We start from the raw sequence: 20,040 nt of genomic DNA, 5'->3' as shown, positions 1-20,040 counted from the left end.
GGCTCGGGAAGGCAGAGGCACTAAGAGAGGAGCAGAGATGAACACTCTCCACCTCCTACTGGAGGCCCACAAGACACCAAGATAAAAGCCCCAGCCTGTCCCCTCTCCCCGGACCCATTCTTAACAAGTGGACCTGTGGCCTTGACTTTTGCACAATGTAGCTTGCCCGAACAGAGCTTGCACATGTTTGAAGGAAAAAGAGGTGAAATTCTTGGTGGCAAGCACATCATGATACCAGCAAAGCGAATGAGTGGTTCAAGCAGATATGGCTGGGCTCTCGGTTGGGTGAGGCAGTATCACACCACCTGCCTGGAAGTTGCATTTGGGTAAAGTAATTGACAGGACCTGGGGGAAAGAAGACATAGGCCTTGCCTGTGCACCTCCAGGGAGACCAGGTTGGTAGGTGGAGTCATGCTCCTTTCCAAAATGCAGCTCTCTCCTATTGGGGCACATTGTGGCCCAGAAGGGGCCAACCCATGCACTTCCTGGAGCCCATTTTTCACTTGGCCTTCCAGAATGGGGCAGCTGACTCCAAGGCCGAGCTCTGTTTGCATTTCAGACGGTCAGGGAACCAGCAGCCTGTCCTTGTCTCCTGCCTTTTCTGAGGCAACGGACACCACAGAGGGGGCCAGTCACTGAGCACCAAGAAGACTGACCTCTCGCCTCCTGTTCCTATGCAGGTCACAGAGGCTGGACAATTCTTAAGTCTCAGAAGCCCCTTCTGTCACCTCACTTCTGATTCCTAGGGGGAGAAGCTAAGGGGAAAGCTGGTCTTCCGCTTCCACCTGGAATTTAGACCTAGGGGAGAGCCTCAGCTGTGGTGAACAGAGGCACCTGGCTAAATGACAGGCCCCTTCTGCCAAGGAACAGCTCGAACTTCCAGGAAGACCAACTCTGTCTCCAGGGATCCCCCCTTCTCCTCTAGGCATCCAGCAGGCAGTTGCAGGGCACAGGGGAGGCAAGACAGGGGCTGGAAGTCCAGAATGTGGAGAAAAATTGGAAGAACTGATAAACCAAGCTTTGATGAAATAAGTCAAGGACAACCAATGCCATTTAACATATATTTATTGAAATCTACTCGATGCAAGGCACTGTGCTAGATCTGGAAGGGGAATCAGACAAGAAGGGCCACCCCTGTCTTCTAAGAGCTCACAATCTAACAGGTTGGGGAGGGCGGGGAGAGCAAAGCGCTAGTGCAAGGCTGATTATAGTAACTGCCATAAAACAGACAAGTTAAGGAGACTGGGGAGGAATGAGAAAAAGAGAGCCAACAACCAAAACATGAACTGGGGCAGGGCATAACTGTTCTCAGATCTGCAAGTAACACTGAAGGCCATGTTTGTTTAAAGAGACCATTTCTACTTTAGAAAATAACCACCTGAACAGATGCAATGAGAACTATACATTGTAAGTATACTAGTTATCCAAAAGTTATCAGTTTCCCAATATGACAGTTGGGAAGTAGCTGGAAGTAACTAGACACTTCCAAAATCAAGAATAGGGTGAGCAGTGACTTAACTCATTTCCTGGGGCAAACATGGGGTCAGGAAAGGAACAATGCCCAGACAGAAAAATCATTGGTCAAACTCACTGAGACTGGGAGGCATAGATTTGTATCCATGTTAGCAAACAGAATACCACATTGAAAAGAGGTGTTTAGAACAGTCAGGTAGGGCTTGGTCTGGGGACAAGGGCTGGGTAGGACAGGAGGAAAGCCAACCATGTGATTCTTCTCAGGAAGTGGACAAATGGGGAAATGCAATTGCTCTTGACAGACTGTAAAAGCAGAGGCCTACTCAAGCTGGCTCAGGTTAAGGGGGTCTACGGCAGGGACACAAGTGGACCAGGGCAGTCGCCAGAGAGCCCAGAAGGGAACTGCCAGTCTCCCTTGCAGTGCTGGGGTCAAGGCCTCTCTGAGGGTGCCCAGCAGGAGTCCATAGATCTTCAAGCTGGTGCTGCCCACCAGGGCAACTCCACTAAATCCCAGGTGGCTCCCTCTTCCTTCCAGCACAAACTAGAAACTTCTCTGTTTTCTTATTTACACTTCACAGAGAACCCTAAAGATCTGATCCACGTCTCCAGCTCTGTCGACCAGTTACTGCCCGTGAGTCAAGTGTTCAGTTCTGGTTGAATGAACATGATCTTGATGAGGTGGGGGTCACATAGCAGACAACAGGGCATAGCCCCGGGCATGCGCAATGCAACCCCAGGCAACAGAGATGCCCACCAGGACAGGGTGGGGCTCATTTTGGAAACCGGAGAGTGGGTATGACACAACTAATCCACACAGTTCATCTTATTAAGCAACAGAAGTGGTAAACAGTTACTTTCTTCTGAAAATTTCAGCAAGTATTCAAAACTTTAATAAAAGTGATGGAAGGTTTTTTTTCAGAATATAAGAAAAGGACCCATTTTGAAGGACAGCTGGCATTCTACATAACCAACCTGCTCTCCATTTGCCTTGCAAAAGGAATACATGTGATTAGAAAGAAAAATGAAATGAGGTAGATACATAAATGCATAGACAAGCACACACGACAGCAAGTCTGATCACATTTTGCATCTGATGTAGCAGTAGACCTAGAGAGTCCAAGGAAATCCACCCCCTCCCCCAGGGACCCGAGGCAAATACTGAACTCGGTGCAACTACAGGACACACGTTAAAGCCACAGATAGAGCATGGACTTCACCCGCAAACACAGTGACAGAAAAGATGTGTTCACTCTGGCAGACGGTCTGTTTGAGAGAAAATCATAAAACTGAAAATGGAACAAAGGAAAGGAGGGCATGACAAGGTGCCAAGGTGCTGGGTCCTGGCTGGGGACAAGTGGAGTGGTGTTGACGATGCTAAGTTCTGAGTTAATACTGCATCTAGATCCTTCCTAAAACCCAGGCAACACATGGCAGGCTACTTCGTTGCAATGCCAGACTTGCCCCCATGGACGCCAACATTCGTTACCAAATGACAGTTGCAGCAAATACGTCATAAACAGCTTGAAAAGAGAAAACTGATGAGACAGGAAGTAGTGATTTCAGACAGATTTACACCTACTGCAAGAACTGAGGCCCCCTAGCAGAAAGAATTGCTATGTAACAAGAGCTGTCAGCTTCTCTCCAGCCCGGGGGGTCAGGATGGAGATGTCGCAGAGAGCCACTGGTGTGACCTGGGGGGGCCATTCCAGAGTACCTCTGGCTAAGGTCACAAGGTCACTGTGGGACCCTGCTTCCCAGCCCCAGTGGGCCTGTCAGAAGGGTGCCCTTCCTTGGCAGGCTCTCAAGCTCCCCCTCTATCCCAGGCACAGCTGCTGAGAAGTCACGCTACAGGGGCCAGTTTCTTGGCTAGCCCTTGCTGCTGTTCCTCCTGGGGGAGGCTGCTGAAAGTGAGAGCTCAGTTCCAGGATGACCAATTTCTACTTCTATGCCACACGGGCTGTTGTCAGAAGGGCATCATTGCCCTCTGAACCCTTGTTTTAACTGCCCTTCTTGGGCAAGGCTGTGGCAAGTCACAGCCCAGGCCTGGTGTGGCCATCAGAGGGACAGGGTTGTCTCCAAGCCTTTGTTCTGTCACCCCCTCACAGATGTGGATGCAGGAGGTGACATCAGAACACACAGGTGAATTTCCTCCTAGTCACCAAAAGTGGAAGCCACCAAACTGCTGACCTCTTTCTAGTTCCAGAATCACTCTTTAGGAAGAGGATACCATCCACGTGACAGCCATCAATCGGTTGAGTCTTCGTGTTTGAGATGTCTGTTGGGTGGATCTGCTGCTCAGGCACTGAATCCATGCTGAGCCATGGCCAAGGCTCCCAGGAGTTGGAAGGTTGGCCAGCTGCTGCCAAGACCAAGTTTGGACCGTCCCATTGATCCTGACCCATAAGTGAGGTCCCGCCCCACTGCTGAAGGCCAGGGCTATGCTGAGGAACAGTCAAGAGTGTTCTGGCCAATCCAAGATAGAAATTCCTCTTGAGTGCCTGGGTGGCCAGGTTGGATAGTCAAGTACTGCCCACAGATGTGCAGAGTCTTCATCTTGGATGAGGAGTGAGCCTGCATCTCCGGCCCATTTCCATCCAGCCTGCCCACCTGGACATCCACCTTCTGGTGGGGCAGGACTTTCAACTTTTCATTTGTAATTCAATATCTAAAAGAAAATGTCATCATCTCTAACTACTGAAGCAATGGAAGTCACGATTTAACTGACAACAATGAACGCTTGGATATGTAAAAATCAAAAGCTTGCACAACAAAAATGTAATAAAACTGCTACAAAAAGCAAAGCAATAAAACTGGCAAAGAGAGCATCACAATTGATATAGAAAGAACTGCTGTATAAAGTCAATATATTCAAAGGTAACTTGATAACTGGTCAAAGGAAATGCACGTATGATCTGCATGCGAGCAAACGGAAACAGTATTTTAAGCCATCATGTGAGAGAAAGAAGATGAGACTAGGAGTCAGGAGCCCTGGGTCCATTCCCAGTTCAGATACCAGTGAGTCACAGAACAACAGCAATAACCATGGAGGTGATGGCAGATGACTTCACTGAGTGTGTACCTCTGTGCCAGGTGAGGCATCACGGTCCTTGCTATAACCTTAGGAGGTAGTCCTGTGATCATCCTCGTTTTACAGAGGTGGAAATGGAGGATTGGAGAAGTATCATCTAGGCCCCATATCAAGAGAGGCTATTGTTCCCTAAAAGGAGGCATCACCTTATGCTTAAGTCCTTGGGATGTCATTGTTACCATGTTGACCTTCTCTCAAATACTTGATTTTGAATAGTCCTGCTTGAGGATGAGACCCATTAGCCTGAAATAAACTCCAGTCAATGCTAGTTTTGGATATGCATGGAAGTCACCAGGTTGAATTGGTTTAAGAAAAAAGGACACAAAAGAAATGTAACTCAGATTCAGTGCTTCTTCTTAAGAGTATGAGCTCATGATGACAAGTTTTTAATGCTTTAAAAAAGCCTTTTAGAGGTCATTTAAAAAAGGAACACCTTAAGTGGCTGCATTGTAGAGCTATAGGACAAATTAAAAAAGGACAACCATCATTCTAATGTTACATGAACAGGTACTTATGGCTTGTGGGAGGTGATTTCTAGTGAGAGCCTTGTGCAGGGATTGTCACAGTGCTACGTGGCACACAGCTCATATAGATGGAAGCCACTGGATAGGCTTTGAAAATGATGACTCCAAAGGGGCTCTGAGGTTGGTGAAGACAGTGTGGTTAGAAATGCATAGGAAGAATTAGAATAAAATGATCTCATGGAGCAGAGTCAGGCAAAAAAGGAATACTTTCTAAATTAATATATTATTATATATAACATGTGACTTATAATAGGTATGTATAACTAAATTAATAAATTAAATATTATAATACATTTGATTATTCTATTTACAACCCTAAAAATTTATAAATTCAAGTAGGCCAAAAACTTTGGGGTGATCGCTCTGTTAGGGAAAGTTGGGATTCACAATCTACAGATGCTGTCGTTGAATAGCTCTGGGTCTCCCTTTCCCTGAAGGGGGAGCTTGGAGGAAAACAAGCATCTCCATCCAGCTCCACCTCCCACATCCAGATTTCTCTTCTCTCATTCTCCGATTCAAGGCCTGTGGGTTTAAATACCTTGAAGGTACTCGAGGCCAAACCAGCCAAAATCAATCAAAATGGTAAAAGCTACTCTCGATAGGCAAAATGGGAAACACAGATACTTTATAAATTGCTGGTGGTAGTATAAATTGATTTCAACCTTTCTGAAGAGAAAATATATAAGCATTACAAAACTGTTCATTTCCTTTGACTGTGCCCTCCCCCTCTAGGGACCTGGCCCTGGTGGGGCTGCGAGCCTTGCCTACTCGTGGTGGGTTGGCTGATGCTTCTGCAGCGCTGACCGCCTCTTGAACACGCGGCCACACTCGCTGCACTCGCAGCGTCTTGCTCCACTGTGGGTCCTCCGATGGCGACTCAGGCCGGAGCTCCGGCGGAAGGCCTTCCCGCATTTGTCACATTCATAGGGTTTCAGTCCGCTGTGGATGCGCCGGTGTTTGATCAGGTCGGAAGGCCCCCGGAAGGCCTTGCCGCAGTCGCCGCAGGCGTAGGGCCGCTCCCCGGTGTGGATGCGCTGGTGCTCTAGGAGGCTGGAACTCTGCCTGAAGGCCTTGCCGCACTGGCTACACTCGTATGGCTTCTCGCCAGTGTGGATCCGCCGATGCTTGGTCAGCTCTGAGCTCCTCCGGAAGAGCTTGCCACAGTGGGGGCAGACGTAGGGCTTCGCTCCACTGTGGATGCGCTGGTGCTCGGCCAGGCCATTGACTCCTCGGAAGGACTTGCCGCAGTCGTCACAGTCGAAGGGCAGGTGGCCAGTGTGTATCCGCTGGTGCTTGAGAAGTTCTTGGCGATCCAGGAAATCCCTGCTACACGTCTTACAGGCGAAGGGCTTCTCCGAAGTGTGCAGCTTCTGATGGCGGAAGAGGTGGGTATTGACCTTGAAGGAGCGGCCGCATTCCTCACAGTCAAAGGGCTTCTCTCGGCTGTGGACACGCAGATGCTGACTGAGGCCCGCGTTCTTCTTGAACCTTTTCCCACATTCTTCACACTCGAAGGGTTTCGCCTCCTTTTCCATTTGCTCCCTCTTCTCCACGGCCCCGTTGAGGACCCAGCTGGGGCCCGGCTGGGGCTCTGCAGCCACATGGCTCTTCCTGTGCTCATTTAACTCAGCCACCCCGCGAAAGACCTGCCCGCAATCGCCGCACTCCCAGCCCTTCTTCTCACTGTGAATTCGCTGGTGCTGCACCAGGAGGACCTTAAGCCGAAAAGTATCCCCACACTCTTTACATGCAAAGTGATGCTCTACAGGCAAATTCTGGGGGCTTCCTTCCTTCCCCCCTGAGTCCCTGTTCTGTTTGACCTCAGGGCTGGGCTCACTGGCCCTCGGGGAGCTTGTGGAAGCCATCTCCTGTGACTGTGCATTTTCATCCATCATTGGCTGTTGGGTTGCCCAGATGCTTTCTGAAATGAAAACCACAAGACAGTGCAGTCTCAAGAGGAGGAAGGAACAATCAGCAAAACGAGTGAGTGTCAACAATCACTTTGCTCCTAAGACAGCTGCTGACCACTTGGCAGGAGGTCACCAACCAGAAATAAGGACAGTAGACATAAAGGGCATAAGGGCCTGGTTGCTGGAAGCTCCCTCTCAAGGTGACTGAGGATCAACCAACACCCCAAACATGTGGCTTCCTCTCCAAAAGTTCAGCTGGGCCTCCCCCATGATGCCCTGACATTTCTTCAAATTTCTTTTTTACTCACCTGAATGTTTAGCTCAATCCACGTTAGGGGATGGCTCTGACTTGCTCCAGGTGAGAGACCAAGGCGAGGGTCAAAACAGGAACTCCTTCTCATGGAAAAAGAAACAGGCAGTAGCAGCAGCCAGAGATGACATCAGGTTGGGGCCTTTGAAGGGGAAGCTTTCAATCCTCAACGGCTGGAGTGGCTGTTCCCTTAGGCAAGTCATCCATTAATATCAAATGCCTTTCCCAATGGTCAGCTCCTTCCAGGGGCTGGATGAAGCAAGCTCTGGGTCTATCCCCATAGAGCACCAGGTCGTCTTCCTGAGGGGTGGATCCTCCCTTTACCCTGTCCACTCTCCTTAAGGTCTGCACACTGAACTTGGGGTCCTTCCATAACTATCAAAGCTGACCCCTGGCAGTCTCTCCTCTTAAGGAGCCTCCCCACCTCACACATGCAGCCCCTCATGGTGCAAAGGAGCTTGCCATGTCAGCCTCTCTCAACAGTAAACTACAATAAAGTTCCCATACAACTTACATAATTTGTGGGTTAAAAAAGTATTTCATTATGGTGGCCAGTTTGTTCTAACTTCTTTCTAAGCCATTACGAGTTGGGAGGGACACCTGCTACTTTGACAGGTCATGTGTAGCAGACCCTCTGTATTTCCTTACAGCCCATTCCCAGGGAGCATAAGCTGGAAGTTGGGCTTGTGTGGGACTATGTTAGGTGCCTCCTTATCCCACTCCCAGCTCTACAGAACCATGAAGCTGGTGGCAAATCTTGTGGAAGGGCTGGGGTCATACTCACCCACAGATACCACGTTTCTTCAATATGCTGAGGTCCTCTGCTCAGGGTCCAGCCTCAATCACTCCCTTTGATGAGGTATTGTGCCATGTTACCAAACATCACCGAATCCTGAAAGAATTCCCAGGAACAATCTGTCTTTCCATTCATTCTAGAATGAGGCAAGGGCAATGCCAGTAATCCCAGGGATGAGAGGTGAGAGTCTAGAGTGAGTATACATGTGAACATGGAAATCTAAGTAGTCCTAGAAAGAGAACCTGACCATGTGCCAGGAGACCTGGGCTGTGGCCTTGGCTCCCATTGTCTTCCCAAGGGACATTAGCTCAATCACTTTCCTGTACTGAAACTCAGCTCCCCAATCGGGATGATGGAAATTATAAACCCAGCAAGTATCAATTCCTTGGCAGACTCTGGGGAGAGAAGCAGAAAGAGGGAGGAAAGATAGCAGCTGGGGTTCAGGCCCTGTTGTGTGTTATGCTGGGGCAAGAGGCAGAGACCAATACTAGAATCAGGAAGCAGTGACAGATTCCCAAGCTAGGCTGAGGGAGGCACAGCTCATCTGAGCCTCAAGCACTCCAAGGGGGCACTGCCAGGACTTGGTTTCACAGGAATGGTAAGGACTTGGACAGGACTTGACTTCTTGGGTAAGGGTCAGACCCTGGGGATCAGGGGGAGCTAATGAAAGTGGAAAGAGCTGTGAGCGACAGCAGCCCTGCCTCTGGGTCCCTTGGGATGAGACTGGTGATTTCCTTTCCACTTGTTTTAAATCTTCTTGAGTCTTCTCTTGCACAGAGGTTGACTGACAAAGTAGAACACGGACATACCTAAGAAAACATATCCCAAACAGTGAGGAAACTGGGCTGGCAGAGAACTGATACAGGCAGCCTAGAGAGAATCCAGACAAGACAAATGAATGTTAGCCCAGGCACAGAGAGAAGACAAACTCAGACTGAAAGCCAGTGGCAGGAATACTGGCTCTCAGAGACAGGTAGGCCATAGGCCTCCTAGCAGTAGGCCTTGGAGAGTTTCATGCTCACACTGCACAGGAAGGCAGTGTTCCCCAAAAGAAAATCAGAAGAAATAACTGGGAAGTGAGAGAACTTTTTCAACTTTGTAGGGGCAACAAAAAAAACAGACTGGGCTACTAAAGGGAAGGGAACAGGAGCAAGGGCTTCCTGACTAGCAGTAAGGCCCTCAAAAGTCCATACTCCACCACACCGAAACAATTCATCAGGTGACAGCTTGCAGAGAAGAAGGTTTCTGTGATATATTTGACAAAATGAAAAGTTGAACAATAGCTGGAAAAAGACACCTCAAAAAAAAAAAAAAAGATCTTCAAAGACTAAGTTGCTAAATAAAAGATCTGAACCACATGTGCAAGTTGCCTTTTTCTTTCAGATCCCACCACGGGTATGTCTGCATCACAGACCGCCCACTTCAGTGAGTTCACAGAAACAGGAACCCAGTTTCTGTTCTGCTATCAAGTCAATTTGTTTCATAGTTAAATGAAAAGAAAGCATTTTTACACTAGCTCAAGGACTACAGAACCCAGGTACTCCAGAAATAGTTTTTCATAAAATTAGATGTTATATTAAAAGGGATGGACAGAGACTTCCACTTTTGGCCATGATGGAATAACAAGGAACAGATTTAATGTTTTATCATAAATAAATACAAAACTGGACAAAATAGATGTGAATCAACAGTTTTAAGTATTGGACAGCAGGCAGCACAGGATGATGATCCTTGAGAGAAGAGAAACAAATAATATAAGCTTTATCAGTGTCCCAGGTATCTTCTGGAGGCAATTTCCAGATTTAGATTACAGGGAAAGGGGGACCAAAGAGAGCTTGGTGGCTTTATTATCAACACAGATCAGCATTCAGGGAAGCTGAGGCAAAGCAGAGTTCCAGAAAGGAGGGAGCTATGCAGAAAAAAGAGCTCAAAAAAATTTGCACAAGATTCCCCTTGAGTCTTTCTTGACCACTAAGCCATGCATGCATACAATTAAACTCACAAAGACTAGGAAAACAATGACCAGGAAGTTGTAAGTTGAATAATTCCTAAGACACACAAAGGTAGGGAGATATTCAGGGTCCAGCCAACCAGAGTATAGAGTTCTCAGTGATCATCTGGGATATTCAGTAGAGAATCAGAGAGGCCATGCTTTAGTAGTAGGACTGATTTATCCCTGGAGCCAGAGTGACCCTGGATCTGCTCTAGAAAAACATAAAAATAGGGCTTGAAGGGATGAAACTATTCCACAAGCAACTGCCTCCAAAAACAAAGTCTAACTTTTCACAGTGAAACAACAAAATTCAGACATTCAACAACATAATCTCTACAATGTTCAACATCCAATAAATAATTAAGTAAATGCCAAGAAGCAGGGAAAAAATGTGACTCATGGAAAGGAAAATAGAAACACCCAGAAATGATAGCTGACAGACAAGGAAAACAGCTAGTTTAACAATGTATAACTATTTAAAGAAAAACAGGAACATAATGAAAGAAATGGATGATAAAAACAAAAACTGAATGGGACTTACTGAGGTAAAAATTGTAACATTTAAAATGAAAATTTCACTGGATGTGCTTAACAGCAGATTAAATACAGCCTTCTCCCCCCTGCCCCAAAAGATTAGAAGATCTGAAGACCTAGCAATAAAAATTATCCCAAATGAAGATCAGACAGAAAAAATATTTAACAGTGTTTCACTGACTTGGGGATAGCAAAAAGTGGTCTAACACACATATAATTGGAATCTGACAAGATGAGGAAAAGCAGGGAGTGATAAAAGTATAATTGAAGAAATAATGGTTAAAATTTATTATTTTCTAAATTGGATAAAACCTAGATCCAAGAAGCCCAATCATCCCCTAGCAAGACTAAACAAACACACACAAAAAAAACCAGAAAAAAACCCACACATGTACACTAAGACACATCATAATCATATCACTGAAAACTAGTGATAAAGAAAAAATCTTAAAATAGCCAGAGAATAAAAGATGTTGTATATAAAGGAGCAAAGATAATAACTGCTGACGTCTTATCAGAAAATGTGCAAGCCAGAAAACAACTTTATGACATTTTTAAAGTGCTAAAGGGGAAAAAAAACACATGTCAACCAAGAATTTGATATTTAGGGAAAGTATCCTTCAAAAGTGAAAGCAAAAAACAAACTTTTTAGACAAAGAAAAGTTGAAAGAATCTGTCACCAGCAGATCAACACAGTAAGACATATTTAAGAAAATTCTTCAGGTGAAGGGAAATGGTACCAGATGGAAACTTGGATCACAAAGGAATGAAGAACACCAGGAATGTAAATATGTGCTGAAATATAGAACACTTTTACATCTTTAAGAGAAAGCTGAACATTTAGAGAAAAAAATAGTAAGGTGGTATGGGGTTTATAGGGCTTCCCTGGTGGCTCAGTCGTAAACAATCCACCTGCTAAAGCAGGAGATGCAGGTTCGATCCTTGGGTTGGGAGGATCCCTGGGTTGGGAGGATTCCCCTGGGGAAGGAAATGGCAATCCACCCCAGTATTCTTGCCTGGGAAATCCCATGGACAGAGGAGCCTGGCGGGCTACAATCTATGGGGTTGCAAAAGAGTTGGACACAACTTAGCAACTAAACAAAGCCAACAATTGGGGTTTATAACATATATAGAAATAAAATGTAAGACTGTGCTTAAGGAAGCCCTCCAAGCCTCTGATGCATGGCAGTAGTGGAGATAAAATACAATTCTAAAAAAATAATTCAAGTAGGTTAAAAAAACAAATGAAAAAGAACAGTTAGGGCAAGCAGAAACAAATAGCAAGAGGCAAATGTAAACACAACCATATGGATAGTTAAGTTCAATATAAATGGATAAACACATCAATTAATTTGCAGAGATTATCAGATTGTATTTTTTTTTTTTTTACCTCGAACAGAACAAAGGACGGAATGGAAATAGCTAGATTGTATTTTTTTTAAAAAAAGAAACTCAAGTATGTGCTAGATGTCTACAAGAAATTTTAAAGTTAAAGACTTTAAATATAAAGAGAGAGATAGGTTAAAAGTAACCTGTTCTTCAATTTTTTAAAAAACATTACTAAAATTACATAAAAATACAAACTCCTTTATTAGGTATCAGTATAATAATCAAGTAAAATATATGTCAAATAAAAGTTGAAACTCATAAATACATATGTAAGACTAAGAAAAGGGAAGTCTAGAAGATATTTTGGAATTTTTACAGTATCTATAGAGATAAATTTCAGCTCTGAGGTTTTATAAAAAATCATCCTCTAATAATGGTTAATGAATGGTTCTTAAAAAAAAAGGCAAAAGGATGGAAAACAATACAGTATAACCAACATGAAGAGTGTCAGTAATCCCAATGTCATAAAAACAAGAGGGAGACCTTCCTGAAGAATCCTAGAATTCAGAGTAGGAAGAAAACTGGAGAGCTCAAGCATAAAATCAATAGGTTGTAAGGGACAACAAAAAAAACATAGGACAAAAGATAAATAAGTAAATCAAAAGGAAAAAAAAATCAACAGGAGGCCAATACAGCATGATACACAGCAGATTATAAAACTTTGAATCCTCCGTCAAAGAAGATTATAGACAGACAGTAACTGTTTATTAAAAAATCACAGATTGTAGAGGAAGGGGAAAGAACAGTATATATTTGCGTTTTAAAGAAAAAAAGGAATAAACAGAGTGACTCACAGCTAATGAGCACATCGAGACTGCAATGTGCACCACCCTGGGGTAGAGTCCAGGTCTAGAAAGGTCTTCAGCTTTCTGTTTCTGTCATGAATGTTTAGTAACCAAGCTGCATTTTTTTAGTAACTGGAAAGGAACAACAATTTTAAAAGATTTCAGTAGACTCTGGATAAGAAAGATGCTCAGCATGCGAGAAGACAGGGCCAAGGCCAAGAAGACAAGAAGGAATAGTCCTTGAAGCTGGGCAATGTCCTGAGGTGCCCACACAGGCAAGCCACAACAGAGCAGGGCTGGCAGGAATGCGTGGGCAGTCCCAGAAAGCTTAGAGGCAGGTCCATGGGATTGTGAATTCCTGGGATCATCCCCCCAAGATATAAGCAGTATGACAGCTGTGAGGGAAGGCTTCATTTGGCCCCAAAGTCCACAGAAACTCTACTTCCATCTTTAAGTGACTCCCCAGTGTGTGAGGGAAGCCCTAGGTGCCCAGCAGCCAAGCCTTCTATAACCCACTGTTCCCTGGGCAGGGCTTCCTTCTTCCTGGCATACATTTGATATTTGGTTTGACCTTGGCTTCCAATACAAAATGAACTGGTCATCGATTATTTACATAGTTCATTCTAAAAAATTCACTTCTGATTGACATTGAGGTTTTGTTGCCAAACAGAATGAAGAGGAGAACATCTCACCTTCACCTTCTGAGCAAGATGGTCTGTTACAAGTCTCACCTCACTACCCTCAGGCCAGAGACCTAAGGCTTTAACCCACTCCAAGGCCCTGGCTGAGCCCAACAGACCCATATGTCTCAGTCATTCCTTCCAGACACTCAGCTTTCATCCCGTCCTAAATATACCAAGGCAATAATCCCGAGAGCCTCTGAACCTGCCTCAGGTGGCTCCTTCGAAGAATTTGGGCCTCATTCAAGTGCCACCTCCTCCAAATGTCTTCACTCTCCAGCTCCATCACATACTTATAACACTTTTCACTACCTAAAACTTACCCTCTGAAATTGCTTGTTTTTACCTGATTCTCCCTGGGGAAAATGTCACCTCTCACAGGATAGGGCCCTTCTCTTTCTTGGCCACCCCTGAATCCCCAGCATTCAGGGGGCAGTAGCTCTTAGCACTCACTGGACATGTGACACCCTGTGAGGGAGGGGTGAGTTACATAACTTTCATTAACAGAGCACCTACTATGCATTTGGCACTGTGCTTCTCCCTTCACAGGCTTCCCTAGTGGTGCACTGGTAAAGAATGCGCCTGTCAATGTATGAGACGCAGGTTCAATCCCTGGGTTGGGAAGATTCCCCTGGAGGAGGAAAGGGCAACCCACTCCAGTATTCTTGCCTGGAGAATCCCATGGACAGAGGAGCCTGGCGGGCTACAGTCCGTGGGGTCACAAAGAATCGGACATGACTGAAGTGACTGAGCATGTAGATACTTTTCCTTTAAATGTGCAAAGAGTCGGACACAGCTGAGTGACTGCCTCCGTTTTACCAAGAAGGAAGAAACAGATCTGAGGGGTGAACTAAATTGCCTAAGGTCTAGCTCCCAAGATCTGAGGCATTTTGAGCCATACCAGAGAAGAGAGAGAAGTAATATGCCACAAAGTAATACCCAACACTGGGCCTTATCGAAAGGCTAGGCTACTGTGTCATCGAAGCCTAATGGTATGTATGGGTTTAGGGGACTTGCTTTCAGTCCCATGCACAACAGATAACACACGTCATTCTTTCATTCACGATTTTTCCAAGCCACCCATGCTTAATTGAACAGGTCCTCCTGAAAAGTTCCCATTTAATTGAGCAGATCCTACCAAAGTGTATTCACTTTATTGGCATGAAGTCTTGGAGACACAACCCCCAAGTGAATTGTTAATTATCTTCTCCAGTGTAGCAACAGGACTGGCCCTTCCTGTGCCAGGCTTGCCCAGGGGACTTAACCCAACTGCACTTTAGATCACCACCCACAGTGACAAGAGACTATGGACACATGGAGACCATGATAGACAGAGGCCATTTCAAAGGTGTCCATAAAATGGGAGGGGAAAAGTGAGCCCTGATTTCACAAAAGGAAGATAAACTCTGCATAATAAATCAGGTATATTGGGGAAAACCTTTACAAGACACAAAGGAAGATCATTTAAAAATGATCCACAGCAGTTAAAAATAAAATAATCATCAATCCTGAAAACAATCTGGTAATTCAGAAGCTATGTCACCCAACCACTCTACTTTAAAATGGTGGAACTAATCTGGAAAAGAAGCTGGACTCCATGACAAAAGTGACACATACAGGTGTCTACTGCCTTCCAAAGGTGAACCTTATGAAATCAAGCTCAAATCGATTCCAGGTACAATATGAAAACCATTGTCGTGTACTTGATGGATACACAGGGAGATCCTGACCTTGAACATGAGGCACTTTCACTCACCAGGACAAGCATACCCAAATCTTGTAAGTGCACTCCTCTGCCCAACCAGGAAAGAGAAGTCAGTAGAAAGACTGTGGGAAAACAAATCTTGGCTTCTTAATATAAACAATATATCTTTCTTCTTTAAGCAGGATCTTTAGTGTAGTCTAACAACTCTATGCTCCCAGAGAATAAAGACTCTATCAGGTTGACTGTGGATTCCACCCTGGAGCTAGCCAAGTGCCACAGACTCTGCAGCTGCTTCACAGACACATTTCTGAAACATCATGCTTCCTAAAACCTGAGAGTTCATGTCAGTGAATAAAGGTTCCTGATATGTGCTTTAGACGGCAATGTAAATTTTAACCAACTTATTTAAATCCAATTTTCTGTATCCAATCAGAAACACTGAAAACCAAAACAATTATTTCACCCTGATTTGAAAGAACAGAAATTAACAGCTGAATTTAATGGAGCCAAAAGCCAACATTTGTCACAAAAGCAGGGAATACTTCAGTGTCTTCTGGTCAATTTGGGGCTCAGGACCCCTACTGAGGGTGTCTCATTACTAGGAAAGGTCACTTCTGAGCCTAAGAGATCAGCAGTAGACTGATTTCATGGCACAAGTAGCCAGGCTACCTCCTCAGCAGGTGCCAGCCTTCCCTGGGCAATGGGCGCAGGGGAGAGGGAGCAAAGCCACGCAAACTAGAACTGGCAGCTTCCAGAAACTTCGAAGGGGTGCCAGAAGCACCTGGTCTCCTTGAAACATCTAGATAAGGACTGAAGCAGAATGTCCCCAGACCCTAGAAGATAACAGGTGGCTCACGGTATTAATTCAGTACTGGGCCACAGCAAAAATGCCCTGGAAGGGAATCTTTATAGATCACATGAGAGACTGCACTTTCTATTATCTAATTCAGATAGGTGCCTTCAGCTCCCTCTCCCATCACTAACCCTAACCCTAAATCATCCTATTAATCACTTGGATTCCCAATTCTTCTTATTGGATGTCTGTTCTCCCTTGAGTTGTGCTCTCAGATCAATAGAACTATATCTGGACAAAGATGGTCCAACAGCACTGGCATATATAAAAATATGCTTCCAGAACCAAAATAATACTTCTCACCACCTTGCATCCCCATGAGGTCTTCTAACAGCATGGCCAGCTTTAAGGCCAGCAGACCTGGTCTATAAACATCCAGACTTATCCAAAAGAGACATACAGAGATGGCATCATGTCTCAGAACAATTCTGAGCGATTGCTCAGGCAGGTAAAGTCCTACCTGTTGGACTAAAATAATTTGGGAAGACAGAACTTGGGCACACCTTCCGGGAACATGTCTTTTTGGGTCACAAGTGTTCAAAGGACAGGCTGTGAGACTGAATACACTGTTGAGACACCAATCTACCCAAGTCAGGCAATTCTGGGATGCCAAGGGCCTGAGCTCTCAACCCGTCTGGCCAGGATGTGGCCACAACACCCATTTGGGCTCACCCTGTAATGTGCACATGCATTGCTACTAGAAATGAATCCTAAAGGGCCAACAGAAGGGTGTCTCACCAGGAAAGTCTGTTTCTCTTGGGATGTTTGTGTCTGTGTGTGCCTTTTTCTGTGTGCGTGGGTGGGAGGCATCTGTCTCTGTCTTCCCCAGTTTTCCTCTCTTACTCTGCCTGGGCACCTGCCCCTCTCTGTTTACATTTCCATTTTCTTTGCCTTCTATAAAAAGCCAGAAGGTAGACCAGAAGGGGATTTTGTAGTGTTTGTTGTACTTAATTGAGGGAAGGTTTATGTTCTCATTTCCCCAAGAAGATGAATGCTATCTTACTGAAAATGAAAATAAATTGTATCTATAGCTTCATTTAAGTTACACTGTCCTGGATACGAATGACTCTAAATGGGAATGGGGGATGCTGTGCAAATACCAAGGGGCCCTGGGCCAGTTGCGGAGCCCAGGCAAATTAGGGCCAGAGCTAGACGGGTGCATTAGACCCCTGGCTTGGGGTGTGCTAACGACTCAAGGGGCAGAGTAGCAGGTGTAGGTGGGGATGAGAAATCTGCATTTTCAACCAGCACTCAGGAGACTGGGATGCAGAGTTGTGCCTTGTTAACACTGGGCCCATCTAGAATCTGGAGGCTTCCTCACCTCCAGCGCTCAGCAGACAGGTTTCTGGCCCATGAGCCTCTTGAATGGAATGCCACTCTCTGCTGACTGCTGATTTCTGGGCAGGGAATTCACACTTTCTAGTGATTTTCTAGGAGAAGGCAATGGCACTCCACTCCAGTACTCTTTCCTGGAAAATTCCATGGATGCAGGAGCCTGGTAGGCTACAGACCCTGGGGTTGCTAAGAGTCAGAAACAACTGAGCAACTTCACTTTCATTTTTCACTTTCATGCATTGAAGAAGGAAATGGCAACCCACTCCGGTGTTCTTGCGTGGAGAATCCCAGGGATAGGGGAACCTGGTGGCTGCTGTCTATGGGGTCGCAGAGTCAGACACGACTGAAGCGACTTAGCAGCAGCAGCAGTGATTTGCTAAGGGATCTCTGAGCCAAAGAAGGCTGAAAATCAGTGTTCAATAGAATTCTAAATGCAGATCCTAAGACATTTTGAGAGAATGGATTGGACTGTGCCAGGTACTGTGCAAGCTGCTTGGACTTAAAGGCCCAGAGAGGGAGGGAGGATGGGGGATGGGGTGAGGCAGCATTAGTATCTAGAGGGGGTGCTATTCTAGCAAGCCCATCTGAAATCCTTTGGTAAAAGAAAAATGTCAAGTCTGAGGTTGAAGAGGAAATATTTCACTGACCAAGGAGTCTAGAGGGGGCTGATGGCCCCCAGCTGGGCCAAAGCTGGTTGGAGAGTGTCAATTGGAACAGAGTGGGACCTCTGGGAAGAGGGCCAGTGGCGCGGGGCGGGGGGTGGGGTGTGTGTGTGTGTGTGTCTGTGGTGGTGGTGGTGAAAGGTACCACGGGCTTTCTGCCGCAGGCGACTGTGTTGTGGGGGAGGATGAAAAAAGACATGTAATTAATCAACCAAATATAGACTAATTCAGTTCAGTTCAGTTCAGTTCAGTCGCTCAGTCGTGCCCGACTCTTTGCAACCCCATGAATCACAGCACGCCAGGCCTCCCTGTCCATCACCAACTCCCGGAGTTCACTCAAACTCACGTCCATCGAGTCGGTGATGCCATCCAGCCATCTCATCCTCTGTCGTCTCCTTCTCCTCCTGCCCCCAATCCCTCCCAGCATCAGGCAGCAAAGGAGTTTGGTGGTGGGCACTGGAGAGGGAGATGTAGCCCGAGAAGAGCGACAGAAAAACCTCTGTTCAGATCCAGGGCCTTGGGCTCGTTTTTTTCACCCAGCAAGGGCTGCCCCTCCCCCTCCCTCACAGCCCTTGGGCTCTAGGCTACCCCTCACCCTCCCTGCCAAGCCGAGGCTCGACCCCTTCCTAAAAGGAAAAGAGGGACTCCGCCTGCAAGAACCATCCCCAGTACAGCAGGAACTGTCCCCAGTACAGCGTCTCAGCCCCTCCCCGAGATGGGGGGAAAAGCCCTTTAACACACACTCCTCCACACAACGCCCTCTTCCAGTCGGCCTTCTCCGCGCTTGGGGCGGGAGATCTCCCTCTTTTCATAGTGGCCGGTTTCCATCCCTTAGTGTCACCCCCAAAGCAGCGTAGGCCTCGGCACGTCCAGCGATTCCCGCCCCTAACCATCGCCCCCTGCCCGCCGCGGGAAGGCCTTCGGCCTCCTCATACCCGCCATCTCGGACCCGTGCTGGCCCCAGGGCAGAGCAGCTTCCCGCGGGAACACAAACGCTCCTCCCCAACAAGGCTTGGCCGCCTTCTGCCTTCCCTCCCCCGCACACTTTCTGGAACACTCACCCCAGTTCTGCACACTCTCCTGGACCGCCCCCTGCACATCCTCCCGCGGCCCAAACGATCACCCGGGCCCCGCACATTCATCCGCGGTCCCCAGTACATCCTCTTGCGGCCCGCACGCTCATCTTGGCCTCGCGCACCCTCCCGGGCCCCGCGCACATCCTCTTATGGCCCGCACGCTCACCCTAGCCTGGCGGCGGCCGACGAGCGGCCCTTGGCGGAGCAGCGCTGGCGAGGCCCAGGCCTCGCGTGGCAGGAAGCGCCACGGAGCAGCTAGCGCACTGCTGAGCCCAGCAGCCCAGCGGCGCGTTTCCGGAGCCGCGGGCGCCGCCGTGGGTAGTGGGAGGGCGAGGCCCCGCCCCGACTCCGGCCCTGCCCGGCCCGCCAGTCCCGATTGGCCCAGAGAGGGGGCGGGACGGGAAGGGGGCGTGGCTAAGCCCGGGTTTGGGGAGGGTCAGGTCAGACCCTGGGGGAGCAGCGAGCGCAGGCCAGAAGCTTCGGTGGAGGCAGGAGGCGTGGAATGAGAGTACTAATGAGTGAATGAATGAGTGAACTAGCGAATGAACTGACAAGCCTACGAAGGAGGGAACGAAGAAATGGACAGGGGCCCTCCCTCTTGGGCGCCTTTAGAACGGGAATATGGGTGGGGGGGATGAGAAGGGAGGGCAAGGCAGAGCAAAGCCAGCCTTCACTGGAGGGATCAAAGTGCCTCACTCATTCATGCAAGGTTTTGTGAGCCCTAGCAGTGCCAGATACTGAGAATGCAACTGTGAGCAAAACCAGGCTACATCCTTGCTATCAGGGGGCCGTGCATTCGGCTCCCAAGGGCTCCTGTGAACGTGTGTGTGTGTGTGTGTGTGTGTGTGTGTGTACACGTGCATGCTCACATGCTTGAGTAAAGATGGAAGGGAAACACATTTGAGTAAATTTCAAAATAGCAGGTCA

General features: G+C 47.0%; 1 protein-coding gene across 3 annotated transcripts; it reads right to left on the bottom strand.

Annotated features, from left to right (window-relative positions):
• Positions 1–1,047: 1,047 nt before the first annotated feature.
• On the bottom strand, positions 1,048–19,384 carry ZNF275 (zinc finger protein 275). 3 transcript variants are annotated; one of them, XM_040265528.1, is made up of 3 exons: positions 19,280–19,384; positions 7,304–8,197; positions 1,048–7,006 (listed from the first exon to the last, which is right to left on the bottom strand). In XM_040265528.1, the coding sequence occupies exon 3, from the start codon at positions 6,978–6,980 to the stop codon at positions 5,850–5,852; it is 1,131 nt and encodes a 376-aa protein (XP_040121462.1). In that variant the 5' UTR covers positions 6,981–7,006; positions 7,304–8,197; positions 19,280–19,384; the 3' UTR covers positions 1,048–5,849. The 3 variants fall into 3 exon arrangements, with proteins under 3 accessions (XP_040121462.1, XP_040121463.1, XP_040121464.1); XM_040265529.1 differs by lacking the exon at positions 19,280–19,384 and adding an exon at positions 19,099–19,263; XM_040265530.1 differs by lacking the exon at positions 19,280–19,384 and adding an exon at positions 12,812–12,926.
• Positions 19,385–20,040: the final 656 nt, after the last annotated feature.

Source organism: Oryx dammah, unplaced genomic scaffold, assembly GCF_014754425.2.
Source record: "Oryx dammah isolate SB20612 unplaced genomic scaffold, SCBI_Odam_1.1 HiC_scaffold_23, whole genome shotgun sequence".
NCBI classification, from domain to species: domain Eukaryota; kingdom Metazoa; phylum Chordata; class Mammalia; order Artiodactyla; family Bovidae; genus Oryx; species Oryx dammah.
The sequence above is the reverse complement of the archived record's forward strand: the minus strand, read 5'-3'. Positions and strand labels throughout refer to the sequence as shown.

What these genes read in the sequence shown, in the direction of transcription:
- ZNF275 (XM_040265528.1), bottom strand. Translation starts at nt 6,980, where the DNA reads ATGATGGATGAAAATGCACAGTCACAGGAGATGGCTTCCACAAGCTCC.